The sequence below is a fragment of the Bombus fervidus genome, chromosome 6 (genome assembly GCF_041682495.2).
Source record: "Bombus fervidus isolate BK054 chromosome 6, iyBomFerv1, whole genome shotgun sequence".
NCBI classification, from domain to species: Eukaryota; Metazoa; Arthropoda; class Insecta; order Hymenoptera; family Apidae; genus Bombus; species Bombus fervidus.
The window spans coordinates 5,071,618-5,088,033 of NC_091522.1; the positions used below are offsets into that span (position 1 = coordinate 5,071,618).

The 16,416-nt window shown below is 31.1% G+C and overlaps 1 protein-coding gene across 5 annotated transcripts in view; it reads left to right on the forward strand.

The window, feature by feature from the left end:
• The window catches only part of LOC139987929 (uncharacterized), a 71,405-nt gene that overhangs the window by 18,454 nt on the left and 36,535 nt on the right, over positions 1 to 16,416 (forward strand). For 2 of the 5 annotated variants that reach the window (XM_072004751.1, XM_072004752.1), the window contains 2 exons: positions 2,502 to 2,590; positions 2,670 to 3,531. In XM_072004751.1, the coding sequence (XP_071860852.1) occupies positions 3,239 to 3,531 (293 nt within the window). In that variant the 5' untranslated portion in view covers positions 2,502 to 2,590; positions 2,670 to 3,238. Of the gene's footprint in view, positions 1 to 440; positions 682 to 2,501; positions 3,532 to 16,416 lie in introns of those variants that run through there. The other 3 variants (XM_072004754.1, XM_072004753.1, XM_072004749.1) reach the window with 3 other exon arrangements.

The following is a 16,416-nucleotide window of genomic DNA, read 5'->3' on the forward strand; positions in this document are numbered from 1 at the left end:
ACGTAAAATACGTAAATACATTTCTCGTATTATAACAAGTAGACAAAAAGTTTAGGTGACCTATTTCACATGAAATACCCTGTGTAGCAGAATAGCGGACTTGACGTAAGGAGAGAAAATTGGATACCTAAGTTTGAACCATCAATAACGTACAGAAAAATCCTTGTGCAATTAAGACTCATAAGCAAATTGCGTTGGATAACAAAATAATCCAAGAGGGTTTGGTTTGTACGAATTGATTGTAATCTATAATTACGAATTATTGCTAAACTATCTGCTGTATAAAAAGGACATTCAAAGAGGAATTGAATGGTTTTGAGGGAACATAATGTGTTAGTAATTAGTTTTGCTGTAGATGTGTATGTTCTCTTAAGTGGAATTATAATTTTTGCATGAATCTACTCGACACCATTCGACTGCTGTTTGAACACTGTTTGAACATTTTTTTGATACAGCAGGTAGCTTGTCGGTAGTCCGCATTTATAAATTAAAACCGGACACCTTGCTATAATGAATAGCAACCTAATGTGTAGGTAGGTTATGCAATTCTAACGAATTGGAAGTAAAACATGTCTTAATTTACTGGCTGCAATACGAAACATTCGGATTGAAGTCTATCTGAAATAAAAGTATCAACTTTCTAGCAACGGAGAACAAGGAGGCAGTAAAAGATATTTTGGGGTGCGTTGGAGTCTGTATAGCCTCTCTCTCCCCCCCCCCCCTCTCTCTCTCTCTCTCTATCTATCTCACCCTCTCATTGAACTATTGGAAACTTAAACGCGATTACTAATAGCATATCATAAGATACTACCGTTTTGTTTTCTTTTGTTTTAACTATGAAGTTCAAAATCATATGTGTACAGGCTATTCACAAATTATTTATTATCGCTTTGGAAGGTGATTCTACATCTTCAGATCGGTGGAGATTTGTTTAAAAAATGGACCACAAAATTGACTTTAAATATGATTGATTGAATTGGTATATATGATTGATTTGAGAAGATTACTCAAAATTTTTTCTATGGCATTATATAGTATTTATCACGGAGAATAAAAATCTCAGAAGAACCATGGGTCACAAATGACTCGTTTTGTTAGAAAAAAATGTGGAAAGTTTCATTAATTCTGAAATTGATTTTATTCATATTTTGAAATCAGAAGTAGCACAAAATAAGGTCAATGCTAATATCTACTTACTTGTGAACGTATAACATCTATCACTTTAACTTTCAAATTGTCTTTATTTATACGCAAAAGTCGGATGTGGAATAAGTCAGATATGATCAAGCAGTCCTAACTAAATCTCTGTGTCATAATGTGAGGATTACTATACGTCCAAATTTGGCATTCTGATGACTGAGAATATTGCAGCTGGAAGATCTGCTCTCATCCGTGAACAGGATATCTTTAAGACATCATGGGTTGCGTTCGAATCATTTTAATAGTATAATATCTTTCAAATTAATCGCATTCAACGATAAAATTTTCGTTGAGCGATATAGTTCATGTTGAGATAAATGTCATGTTGGTATGATCACTAGTTTCTACATCCAGAGTTGGTACAACTGCTTGCGGTTCTCTTCTGTTTCTCCCCGTCCGCTACGTTTTTTTTAATTTGAGTATCCGGTGTGTTGTAATGAAGTTCTTGCACACGGCGAACCTTGTAAGGATGTTCATTTTCATCACATATTATTCTTCTCTGCGTCGAGTAAAGTATAATACTTATTCGATGAGCTATTCTTCGCATATGCATCAATGAATACACACGTAACAGCTTGCTCTTTCTTACGCCAATGAACACGAGATCCGTCGAATGAAGAATTGCTGTAACAACTATCAACCGTTGAACTCTTTGGGAATCACGATGATCTGCAACTTCTCCTCGATGCTGCAGTCTTCTATTAATTCTTGACAATTGTCGATATTATATCACGTAATAAAGACTAGTTCCCATCGGCTTCATCAATAGCACGCTTTCTAAACTTTATTGTTTATCATCATACCCATTATATTATATGATACTATATTATTATTATATTATTTATTTTGTTTATTTATTTACTTTTAGTATATATCAATTTTAGTTTATTTATTTTGGTGCTTATGTTGTCTTTTATTTGTAATATATTACCACAATATAATAAATAAGATCAATTTAAGAATTAACGGAACTTTAAACATATTTTTTCAAGAAGAGTCATTTGCGATGCGTGGCTTCTCGTGATAGTACTATATGATGTAATAAAAAAATTGAAAATCATACTAAAGGGCAATTTTGCGATCTACTTATTTAACAAATCTCTATCAATTCGGGGGTATAGAGTCACCACCCAAAGTCATGATAAATAATCTTGTGGCATGACAAAGATTTTATTAGGCAACTACAACAGTCTAACTACAATAAGTAAACTACTACCATATGTATATATATATTACTACTAATAATACTATATTAAGCACAATATAATTATATAGCGATAACATATATAATTTTTTTTCAGGGTTTTTGGTGACCGATAAAACAATAGACAAGTTACAGTACGGCATTAATATGGGAATATTGCAATATTCTAATGAATACAATTAAAAGGTATAGAAGTATATATTACAATCATCCTCGTGTCCACAGTAATGAATTTGGAACAGCAACAAAATTCTTGATTTTACAGAGATATAAACGAAAAATAATAAAAACAAATATATATGAAAGCGAGCGTAAGAATGCTATTATCATCTGGTATAAAACAAATTTAATTGCAATAGAAAATACTTGTTTATTGAATTTCTGTCAGTTTAACTGCTAAACTGCAAGTAATTTTTAGACAAATTTTAAATAATTTGATTGCTGTTCAAATGCAGTATTCGGAAGTATCTAAAATTAATTTATTTAGTGTTTTAATACGATATAATATTAGTTGCCATAATTTTGTGAAACTATTTAAAATTACATTAATAAATCTTTGAAAATTATCATTCAATGTCAGATTTTAAGAATATAATTGATTACTTCGAAAGTAATGGAGATATATATTTTGACGAAATTTTAAGAACTTCGAGTTGATAAAAAACTTCATTCCGCTAACATTAACTAAAAATTAGAAAAAATTCATTAATTATGAAAAACTGTTACATTGAATTAAGTATGATGATAAATAATGAATACAATAACATACAATTTTTCGTATTTTATGAAAAAATAATAGTTCTCTAATAGTTGAAAACGTTGAGAGATACGAAAATGTCTGAAAGTAAAGCAAAACCGGCATCACCAATACCACCGGCTACTACTATACAATGCTGTAATAGTTTAACAGATACACAATGTCCAGCACTTCAAGTGACGTCACGAATGTTACGATCGCCGAGTCATGAAAGTGTTACAACTGACCTCTCTCTATTTAGCGTCTCTTCAATAGCAAGCGAACTGCGAGGGGTTAACAGACTCGTTACGTTTAAATCTTATACCGATATACATCTTTCTGGTCGTGGCCCATCACCGAAACCTGACTCTCGTCAGGTTCAAAGCAACAGGTTTGTGTTATTTATTTATACGGACAGTCTATCGAAAGTATCGACTTGGTCGTTAACAAAAGTTTTATTGGTAGATGGCAATTCTATTGAGGTATTAGAAACATGTCAAGATTTTTGCTAATTTTTATTTTTACCAATCATCATATTAATTAAAATTGAGGTTTACGGACATAAATCGTGTTCTTTTGGAATAAGATATCTATCCGGTTGATCAATTAAAAAATCTTTGTACGAGATACTGCGTTGCTTATGAAATATATATTCTGCTACCCAGCTTTATGCGCTGCAAGCCTATTAGCCACAATTAACCACAAATCGTATGATCAACTTATAAATCATTTTTCGGGAGTTGTGGTGTATCATAGCTAGAGAAAATATTCACATCTTGTTCAAATTTTTATTCCAATGAAGCATCTGTTATTAAATCCTATTTTTTATTTTCAAGCGTGTAGATCTAATTAATTAATTTGTAAATGCTATAATGAATGCAATGATCTGCAAATACTTTTTTTAACTACTGCGCGTTAATTATAACAAATGATACGTATCCATTATTTCAAATAAACTTAGTTGTGCAAACCTTGTATGTACTAAAAGTATTTTACATTACATTAGATTTAATAATTAGTATGTACATTAGTTTCAGTAATGTAGAGAGTTTCTTTATTAATATAACATAACTATAATAAGTTTTAAACTTTACAATCATTTGTTTATTTTAATTATTCATTCCATTTCATTGTTTCCATTCATGCATTGATCCGTATCATTGTCGCCTTCACGAATGTTTCAATAGCGGGGTTTTTGGGTGGTTCTCTAATGGGTGTAACTTTTAGCCTAGGATAGGCATTTAGTAATTTTAGATGGTAGTGTTTCGTGCAATTTCTATCGTTAGGGTTTGATGAAGGTTTCATTCTGATCATTCTGATTCGTTGGTACTTTTAAGGGTTTATACGATTGATAAATCGCATAAAGTATTTGCTATGTTGTTATTACCTATATACCATGATACAGTATCGTAAGTAGTCATCCTCAGTAGTTTGGATTATACTGTTTTAATTTCCTTCAGATTGCTTTTAATGGTTGTACTCTATAGAACTGAAGGATATGTCCATACTAGCCCAACCATTATTATATACACAATGTGTCGATAAAAGCTATTGCATAAAATAACTTGTTATTTTGTGATTCATTTTAACATCGCTTAGAAAAGTATTTTGGGATGCAAACAATCACAGGTTTGAAATACATGTATAGCGTATCTCACGTAACTGGACAAATGTATCTTCCAAATGGTTAGAAATGGATAAACATACTTCGAGTCAATATTAAATAGTATTTAATGATGCATAATGCGGAAATAATTTACTACACTTTTATACATTGATATGCTTGAAAAATGCAATTGCATTTTCTTTTAAACTATACCTTTGATTGGCATAGTCGATTCAGTTTTATAGTTTTTGCAAAGACGTACTAAGGTACTTAATACCCTAGATCCATTAGTTCAAAACTTAGTGTAGTTAAGAGTTTGCTAAATTATTTCGATATATCTGCAAATGTGATATTTACGCCATAACAAATGTTCGAACGATCCTGAATTGGAGTTTATGCATCTTTACGTCCACCTTTCTTTACTTTACCTGACGCTTCTCTTATGTCTTTCTCTACAATTTTTGATAATTGTAGCAAAATATGTTGTTAGATGGTTTGTACACTACTAGCAGGATGAGAATACATTTTGTCTTTAAGTATTTTCATAAAAGGAAATCGAATGGTGTTAGATCCGATGATCGCGATGACCATAAGGAATTCGTGTAGCGATCCATGTCATCGCCACCACGATCACTAGATCTAAACAACTCGATTTTTTATCAAATTTCTTATAAAAATGTTCATTTGAGTTTATGAATTTTATCAAATATTTATCAAATATTTTGTCTGAAACATGTTTTGGTATAAGGATAACGAGTTATTTTACATAAAAAGTTTTATTGACTTATTTTGTACATTCTGTTTTTATTTCTAAATTTTTATTTGGATTTTCTTTTATTTAACCAATGCAGCAGGTTTATAACTGTTGCTGTTTCTTCTTATACGAATTATTGGAGTTCATTCTATTTTATGTAATATAATTTCTAAATATCTCTCTATCCAACAAATAAGTTTTTTTTAATTGGTTTCGGTGTCTTTTGTACCATTTATAAATATAATAGTTATATGGCGAAGTAGGAATTAAGTTTGTTTTATACCTTTCGGCCTAAAAGTGGGGGGTTATATTATAATTGTATGTTAGATTTTATGCTAAATTGAAATTATTATTGATATCGTAAATTGTGGTATTGTCCGTGAACGTTAACATTAATTTCCTTAATCCTTTAGGAGAATCTGAAGTATACATAAAAAATATTTATTTATATGTATTTGAATTTTCATTGTTTATTTTAATATAAAAGAATCCGTTGGTTACGTAGCTACGCAACATGTTTATCTGATATTTTGGTAGTTCTCCTTTTAAGAGTAATAACCTCGGTCTATATAAAGTGGATGTTTATACTGGTTTCTTTGGTAAGTAGTAGAACAATTCTTGCATATTTTCACACTAATACAAAGTTTTAGAATCTGATGATTGCGTTGAACAATATTGTAATGTACTTAATTGATTTTGATATTATGTCTTTTAGGATTTTTCAAATAATTAGACCTTGGAACCTTTTTAAAGTTAAGATTTCTTATTAACACTTTGATTTCTTTCTAACTTGTTCTGAATTTCTCTGGAGGTTTCAGTTTTTGTTTTGTATGTTTTCTTTATTGTTAGTAAGTATTCTTGGCTAGTTCTGTTTCGCGTTATGCGTTCTCTATGGAACATTAGTCTCCTTCAGTTTTATAATGTATTTTTACTATTTTCCACAGATTGTAGTTTGTACCTTTGGTGGTTTCTAGGCTTATTATGTATGTTTCGATTGTGTTATTGCTATATTCCTTGAGTAATTTTTCGCTTGTCTGTCGTATATCATTCTAAATGTCGGTATTTTCTCCATTTTTTATTAATTCTGCACTTCATTGGTGATATGGAAAGTACAGCCACTGTTTGAACTACCTTCTGCCTCCTTAATATTTTCTAGTACTTTAAATCTGTTGTTGCAATTTATCTGATTATCTAATCCCTTCCTGAATTCATTTCAGTTAATTTTTCCAATTATTCTTTAAGAAAGTCGCGTTCAAATAGTCGAAGAGACAAGATGTACAGCACGTTTTGTGCGCAAATATAAGTGAACGAATAGCGGTAATAAGCGAACGCAAGTGCGAAATCGAATTATAATACTCGAATACCGGGTTATAACTAAGTTAAAATATTAAAAAAGAGGACGTCTATCTCCTTCACTAATATTTACTGTCGCAGTATTACAGACAGATGTTTGTTATTAAAAATATGGACCACGAGATACTGTACGAAACCATATTATTGTCTATTATGAACAAAAAATTATCCTCCAGGTTCAGCACATGCAATACATCAAGAAACATTTCAGGAAAATATACATTATGCCCTCATTTCGCAAATTACAAAGGGTATACGAATACAGAAATCTACAAACCACGAGGTAAATTAGATAGATAGAGATTAGATATGTATAAATATACATAATGATTTTCATAATCTGATTATATCCGTCATTTCTGCTGTGAATTGACTTTGATACTGACGTATATATGCTACATAATTGCTTGAGGGATTAATGAAAAGATGTCACACTATAAAATAAATAATGCGAACAATGTTTCTTTCGAATTACGAACATCAAAATAAAGAACTCAAGAGCTTCACTGGTCATAGCTGCGGTATATTATCTCCCACGATATTGAAAATTTTTAAATATGTTAGATGGGAGGTTTATAGCAGGAGAAAACTGCAATGCAAAATATCCGCAATGGAGTTCAAGACTCATCAACTACGAAGGTGATACACTCCATAAAACAATATTATCAAGAGGATACAACTAGATAAATCCACTTTGTTGGCCAACTGATTCAATAAAAACTTTCTCTGACTTTTATATTACAAACGGTGTCTCCCTAAATTATATTAACTTTTATTCCAGCTTTGATCTCTTATTAGATTAGTCTTCGAATGTTAATATATAACAATGTTATATTAACATTGAACTCTATCGATTGTAGGAAATAAAACACGCTTATTTTTGCACATCACAAAAACTAACTAGTGACTATCCCATCCGTAAGAAAGGAAAATAATTCGTAGGCTAGAGAAGATCAGAATGAAGCTAAAATTTTCACGATACACTTATCTAAAGTCTTTTAATCCGATGACGATTTGACATCTGATAACGAGAGCAATGCCATTATGGATTACCCAAACATATCATTGTAACTTAGTAAATCTGCTCAACATTTCAGTTTCAAAGAAATAACAAAAGAGATGGAATTATTGAATGAAAGAAAAAGCATCTGGATATAATTTAATAACTGACAAAATTTTAACAGAATTACCAAAAACAGTACATAATCACAATAAGCAAATAAATAATCGAATAATCAGAAACCAATAATTTCCAATACGATGGAAATTTGCTAAAATCATCCTTACTCCAAACTTAGATAAATATCTAACTACTTTCCTATAGATCGATTTCTTTCTAAATTATTTATAGCCACCCTGTCAAAATTATCTGAGAAGTTATTCTTAAAATAAGTAAAACAGATAATAAAAGAAAATTGTTTGATACTGCGATATCGATTTGGATTCCGGGAATACTACTGGAAAGCAAGCAAGTCAAACAATCGATAGAGTATCGCATACAAGCTAATTATACAAACTCAAACAAGAACTGCCACACAATTATTATATTCTACAGAAGTTTTACTTAAACGAAAAATATTTGCACGTTAAACAAAATGGCGGTTTCTTCAAGATAAGTCCCATACTAGCCAGTGTTTCTCAAGAAAGCATTCGAGTCTCCATGTTATATCAGATACATCTGGCTTTCTTCTTATATAGTGAACGCGCACTATGCAAACAAAATCGTATAGCAAATGCTGTGTAAAAATTGATTTGTAAGAAAGTATAAAACCTGTACCAAACTAATTAACACATACTAAAGAAAAAGCAATTTAAAATATAAAAATACATTCGCCAAAAATATTTTATTTCATGAAAATATAAATTATATTTAAGAAAAGTAAGATTTTAAATATTCGTGCGTGTGCTTTTTTATAACTGTGTAAAAGTAAGTAAAAAACATCGAGTAAATGTAAATGAAATGTGTTAAAAAATTGTGTAACTATGAATAAAACGTGTTATAAAGAACCATGTGACTGTGAATCGTGTAATACAATGCTATATAAAAAGCGACACAGATGTATTTATAGACCTCCCTTGACCCTATAGCGAAAATGTGTTTACAAATGTGTTTCAAACGGCGCTATGATATTGCCATTGCACGAAAATCTCTCTGAACCATCAAAACTTCTACAGGATTCTACGGAAAAGATAGCTGTGTGAACCAAGAAATAGCCATGAAATTAAAATTCGTGCAAAAAGATCTTTTTATTATAAAATATGTTACGTGACCACAAATCAAATTGAACAATAAATATCTACATACAATATTTATAAAAGACACAATTAAATATCTTGGAATGCATCTAGAAAAAGAGCTTATGGAGAGAAATAATATATAAATAGTGAAAAATAATTATATTTAAAAATAGAAAGTCTGTATTAGACTCTGGGATACAAATCTTCCCTCATATTACAAAAGAAATTCTGTTATACAAAGCTACTTTCTTATATGGATGCATGGTATACAACTCTGACCAAGGAACACTATCAAAGCAAAGATTTCAAAATGATGCTTTGAGAGTAGTAACAACCGCTCTGAGGTATGTCAGTGGAAGTACTTTTCACAAAGACCTTAAGATAAACTACGTCATAAAGCAAGTGCATAAATTCGCGATAAAGAAAAGATCGCCCTCGAAAAGAATTTACTATTTACGATCGCGGCGTGTGTGTGAAATTTGTATAAACATTTTTTATACGTGCCTTCGTTTATTAATTACTTTTGACGGCAACATATTAGAGAAAATACTAATCCTGTCTACTTGAAAATTCCATGCGGTGCTTTTTGGATATGCTGTTATGGATTTTAATGAGTGAGTAGGTTTAATGTTTAATCTACGATTTTTCTTACAAAATGTCGCGCAGGATGGTTTACGTCTTGAAATGTTATAATCTTTTTCTCTGCGACTTGTACGAGGTAAGCTGCTGTTCATGTATCGTTCGATTTGAGGATCCTTGTGCGTCCCGCTGCTTAGACTCACATACTCTCGTTCGTATAAGGCGGTTTGCTCGCACACAGGGATATTTTGGGTAATTTTTAATTGTCAATAACTAAAAAACAAAACCGAAAACGCAGTCTTTTTGTTCGTGATTTTCATCTTATTTTAGCTCTAAGAATCACCCCTTAAATTTTTTACACCTGTAGCCGAACACCTATTTGTGTGATTCTCCTCTTTTTTGCATTACTATTTTATCTGATTGCTAGTGGTCCATCTCCATTAATTTTAACTTATGTTGAATAGCAGATATTCGCTATTTGTCACATATTCTATGTTCCGAGGTGAGAAAATCTAAGATATTTACACGCATTTTTATATATTTTTGATTTGATGATTTTTCGATTAATTTTGGTATAAGTTATTACAAAGTATAGGCGTGAGTATTTTTGTGTCATTTAACTTCTAATAGAACCAGTTGCGGTCCTTATGAAACATTAGGATATTTTTTCCAAAAGAATCTTTTTATAATTGTATAAGAATTGAATCTGAGGATCTCAAATTTGTGGTTATCACATTAGAATGTGCAATTTTAGAATAAACATGGCAAATGAGATGTTTTTCAGAACGATTAGTGAGAGATCTTCCAAGTTTATTCTTTCGTTAGACATAATATTGTATATTTAACTATACTTTATTCGTTTCATTATTCTTTGTTAGCTTTCTATGTGAAATAACTTTATAAATTCTTTACATAAAATACGATTGATTATATTCAACACTGTTTAACACTATTATACTAATGTTATAATTGTAGTATCGTATAATATATAATTCGTAGTATTGGTAATTATAAGTATAGTACAACGCAATTTATAAAAATTGCAAGAAATACTGATAATAAAATTACACTTGGTAAATTTTGCATTCTTTTTTTTATGATATAAAATGTCGTGTACATGTTTGTGTCCGGAGTTTCACACTCTGTGGTAATGGCAGCACTCCTGTACAGAGATTGTGGCGCCTTCCATTATTCTTTTCGTGTAACTGATGATGTGAGGCCGTTGTTCGTCATTCGTAATCCGCGATCGTATCAGTATCCGATTGGTAAGCTTGTGATCACGTATATTTAGGTATTATGTGTATTGCTCATAACCTGCGCTTTTTCTTATGAACTAGCAACAATATAAAACAAATTTAATCATTTCGTGTCAAATTTCGAATTTTCAATATGTTACATAATATGACATATATTTTTATATGTAAAATAATAGAAAATGATAAGTAGACAATCTCAGCAGTTTTTGGATTGCACCATATATGTGTGATGCATAAAAGGAAAAAAGATAGATGACATTTTGATTTTTCTGCTAATTGATAATATGAAAGTATTCTTTTATTGAATAAAAAAGTAAGAAGCATCCTAAAATATTTTTCATAACGACATACGTATTACATTTTTATATGTGCTACATTACATTACATTACATTACATTACATTCTATAAAGTCAATCGTGTGTGTGCAAGCGCGTGTTTTGGATATTTTTCATAATACAGCTTTGCATAGCAAGCAACATTGTAATATTATCATTCGACCAAACGCACATACTGGTATAAGATAGATTGCATACAACCGTTTCTCTATAGTGCAAAACAAGAAAAATAAGTCTCATCCAACATTTTTGTATATATATATAGTGTGTAATATTATTGGTCAATAAATAATACTATTGGTATTTGACTAAAAAGTTCCATGTAAAATTGTTTGACCTAGAAAAGCAAGTTAAATTTTCTTGCTTGCATCGTATTCTACTCATCACGAGAACTAAGTACGTGAAAGGAATCATAAGTTGCAACTTAACCTATGTTTTGAAAAATGATATTAAAATTGCATTGACATTCTTTACAATATGCCCATAGAGATATAGAGAATAGATATAGAGAATAAATATCGGGATATTAATGAGGATTCAGGAAATTATTTCATTCCACGTAAATTAAACGATCCTAAATGGAATAAAGCGTTTAACTCCCTGCTTTAAAAATATTACAAAATTACTTTTACTGATATATATGATAGTTATGGAAAAAATCAGGAGATATTCATTATCTTTTTGTTATCTTGTTACAAAAAAATAATTTATTAAATTGTCTCCTGAACCAATTCCTTTTTAGGCATGATCAATTTAATAATTTTCTATATGGAATAACGAATAGCATCGACCAACTCAAAAATATATAATTCTATTTAAAAAAAAATATAGTTATAGCTTTCATGTGTCTTTTACGTGTCCACCCAAGAAAAGACTAATAACACCGAATCCTCTTTTACGCTATTTATTAGCGCTCTCATGAAGTATTATAATAATAATTTTGTAGTATTTTAAAATCATGTCATTCACGTACTAAGATATAATTTCCTGTTTCTCCATTAATATCCCCATTAATACTTTTTCTATTTGACTGCGAAATATAAAAATGTCGTAAATAATGTCAATGCAAATGCAATGAAATGTTAAAACCATTTTCCAAGGGAATGGTTGAATTGCGACCTATGCTTCCTATTGCAAGGTTGGTATTTGCGATGAGTAGAATACGATGCAAGCAAGAAAATTTGACCCTCATTTTCTAAGTCAAGATCAATTTTGCACGGACTTTTTTCTCTGTCTTATTATCTAGAACTAGTCTCAAACATAACGTCGGTATACTTATAAATGGCAAGTACTAAGTCTATTTACGGATACGGAAAAACTTACACTGCCAATGCGACAAATAATAATAAAAGATAATAAAATTCGGTTAGTTTATAGAAATTTTATTGAGACTGTTTTAATCTCTTTGTTTACACGTGTGAAAAATAAAAAGAATGAGCCCGCAGAACCGAATGATCTTGAAAAGAATAAAAAATGTCTAAAAGAAGGAAATATGAAGAGAAACTTTAAGAACATAGTAATGTTTATAAAAACAAAAATATATTTTTTATGTAAATTAAACAAATTACATCAACATCCTACTGAATATTAAGGTATTTGTTTTTTATTGAAATGTCGATTTCAAAGAGGACTAAACTTTAAATTCGAATTATTTATTATTTATTGTATATCCGATATATTCGGATTAGATAAATCTCTGGCCGGCAACGCGGTCGCGTGATGTAGAGCCGTTGATAGTGTTACGACCAGCTCAAAATCTTTATTCAGCGTTTGCATAATTTTGACGTCGTTTTTAGGATGTTACATTAAATAACATTCTGCAAGATTAACAAAATACCACCTTCCTCATTAGTCACACCTAAAACATATATCAACGACCAACGTAAAAACCATCGTGTGATCGCGGAAATTCGGTAAGGTTCATGAATCATCAAGCGTCAAGTTCGAAATTCAACTATAAAGTGTACAGTATGAGTTAATAAGAACTATTATTTGAAATAACTCATAACTTAAGGTTTGAATGGATTATGTTGCATTTTTGAAGGGACTCATTGAATGGATGCACTTTATTTTCTTTATATCTTATGTTTCCTGAGATATTAAGATAACCTTGATTTTTTCGAAGTGAATGTTTACCTTTTCTTTGTAAGTTGTAGTCGAAGGGAAAACGAATCTAACGATTGGTAATAAAGCGATCTTGAGTTAATCTTGAATCTTAAAAATAGACAAAATTGAATGTAATCGTATCACTTGTAATGTTTTTATTCAGAGTTCTTGTCGTTTACTTGTTTATATTTCTCTGAATGCTGTCGGAATGAATTACGAATTACTCTAAGTGTATCTGGCGTAATTTCCTACCAGCATAGTATGATTACAGATATAGTAGTGTAACCGAATATGTACGGGATGTATAAGAAATAGACGTAAAAACCACCACAGTGAATACGTTGGATCATTCTAAAAAAAGTTCGTGCAAAATGGATCTTATCCTTGAGAGTTACAGTCAAATATTTTTGTATTATGTTATATTCTACTGATTATGGCAACAAAAAGTCTCAAAGGAATCATAATTTCTTGTCATGATCATGTGCAACGAAACCATTCTCTTAGAAAATGATGTTAAAGTTCCACGAGTTTTTTTATTCTGTTTACAATGTGGTTATACTGTGCAGTTAAATGCAGGATCTATTATCGTAGATAGATAACCCAGATACATTTTTAGATTCGGACTGGCGTTTCTACATATTCCAGCAAAAATTCTCCCTAAGATCATGCGTTGATTCTAGTCATTGGAAAGCATATTCAGTTCGATATTTTAATAATTCGATTCAGTTTTAGGCTTTATATAACCACGATATGAAAATATATTATGCATAAAATCAAATGTGGGGCAATGAATTCAATGTTTCAAGATTATTTCACAAACACATTTCACAGAAAATTGTACTTTATTTAAAACATAGTTTATTATAGATTGTGACAAGGGAAGACAATAGTAGAAAATTTGAAATTACATGCTGTTTATCTTTGAAAAAATCGATTCCTTTTGCATTCTTCTTTTTTCAAAAAATGTGTGCAAAATCTTATGACTAGATTCCGAAAGTTAACTAGAATATCCCATTAAATAAATATACAGGGTGTTCGGGGTGGTAGAAAAATTTAGAAGTGATTCTTCAAGCTAAAATCAGATGAAAATCAAAAACAAAACGATTGCGTTTCCAGTTTTATTTTTAGTTATTGACAATTAAAAATCAGCCGAAATATCTCTGTACGCGGGCAAATTTCTTTACATGAACGAAAGCACATCAGCCTGAGCAGCGGGGTGTACAGCGATCCTCCAATAGAACGATACACGGGCAGCAGCTTATTTCGTACAAGCGGTAAAGAAGAAGATTATGACATTCGAAAACATAAACCATCCTACACGGCGTTTTGTAAGAAAAATCGTAGATTAAACACTAAACCTGCCTACTCATTGAAATTCATAACAGCATAACGAAAATCGCCTCATGAAATTTTCGAATAGAGAGGATTAATATTTCCTCTAATCTTTTGCCTGTAATCGTGTAATTGGATTGATGGTGTTTATTGAATCGTGTAAATGATACCTGTATGTAATTTTATTTATTAATTATTTATGGAGGCACATGATTAGAGGAAATATTAATCCTCTCTACTCGAAGATTCCATGATACTTTCGTTCATGTAAGTAGGTATACTCACGCACAAGAATATTTCAGCTGATTTGTAATTGTCAATAACTAAAAAACAAAGCCGAAAATGCAATTTTTTATTTTTGATTTTCATCCTATTTTAGGATCAAGAATTACCTTTTAAATGTTTTACACCTGTAGCTGAACATTTTATATACTTGTGAAATATTTGCTTCTAAAATATTTACTAACAATTGATTGTTGTTAAAAAGACTTTATTAATTTTTGTTAAATAGAAACATTTGTAGAATAAAAATGCTATTGTTTTTAGGAAATGGATATGTTTTTTATAATTTTTATTGAGTGAAGATGTATCTTTAAAATAAAAGCATTTAATATCTGTCGATCGTCAGACGTGATCGACAAAAATGGGAAACGGGCAATAAACGTCGCCCATGCGAGTTGACATCAAAGTTGCTTCAGACTTATCCGCGAAGCGAAGGATCTGGGTTCGAATCGGTCCAGCAACTAGATCGGCTGAATATTTTTCACCCTACGAATCGCAGAAGTTGTATTGGGATTCGAGTGCGGATATTTCGCTTGCCAGGCAAGTGCTTTCTTAATTAAACTACCCAGGTTGTCGGCGGATTTTTTTTCAATACTTCCAAGACTCACAATTTGATATATATATATATGTAAGATCGTAAATCTTGGGATAATTCAGGTGATCGATTCTAAAGTCTGAAAATCGAGTTTTATTGTGAAAGTAATTAGATAAAATACAAAAATAAACAACAATTGATATCCATCTATAATAATAAATAACAATAAATTACATAAACGAGAAATAACAAGTTCTGTACAATGTTTACCTGAAAATCGATTTTCAACGTCCTGAGCTACCGATTTTCTCCGTCAGTCTTCAAAATTTTAAATAACTATTCTGTGATCTTGTCTATCTCTGATGTTGCTCTCTGTCCGTCCGTTTAGGAAATGAGTGTCACTCAAAAATGGTTGTCCGTAAAACATAAGAGAGTCGCTCTGTCCATGAAACAAAGAAAGTCGTGCTACCCGTAAAACAAAAAGAGTCCCTATCCCACGTGAACTCTAGGGAGTTTACATATATATATGTCGGGTTGACGTTGGGGCTTGGATTTGGGGCGTGTAACGAATCTTCGCCTGGGTTGTTCATCGTTGTTGCACAATCGAGATAGCGTTTAGTATCACGGATATAGATGGTACAAGATCGACCAGTGGCCGCGATAACTAGACGCTAATGGCAATGACCTTAGGTTCGATATAGCGAATCCACGGTCCACGGGCTAACTCTTTGTTAAACTTAGAATAGAATTTGAAGCACAAAAGTAACGTTCAGTCTCGCTCGGGCAACCGAGGCGAACAGATGTGTGTAAGCAAACGTGTGCTCCAGTCAAGTGATTCAGAGAAGTGCTACGAATAGTGATAGTGACAAACAATGCAGCTACAGATATCAACGATCAGG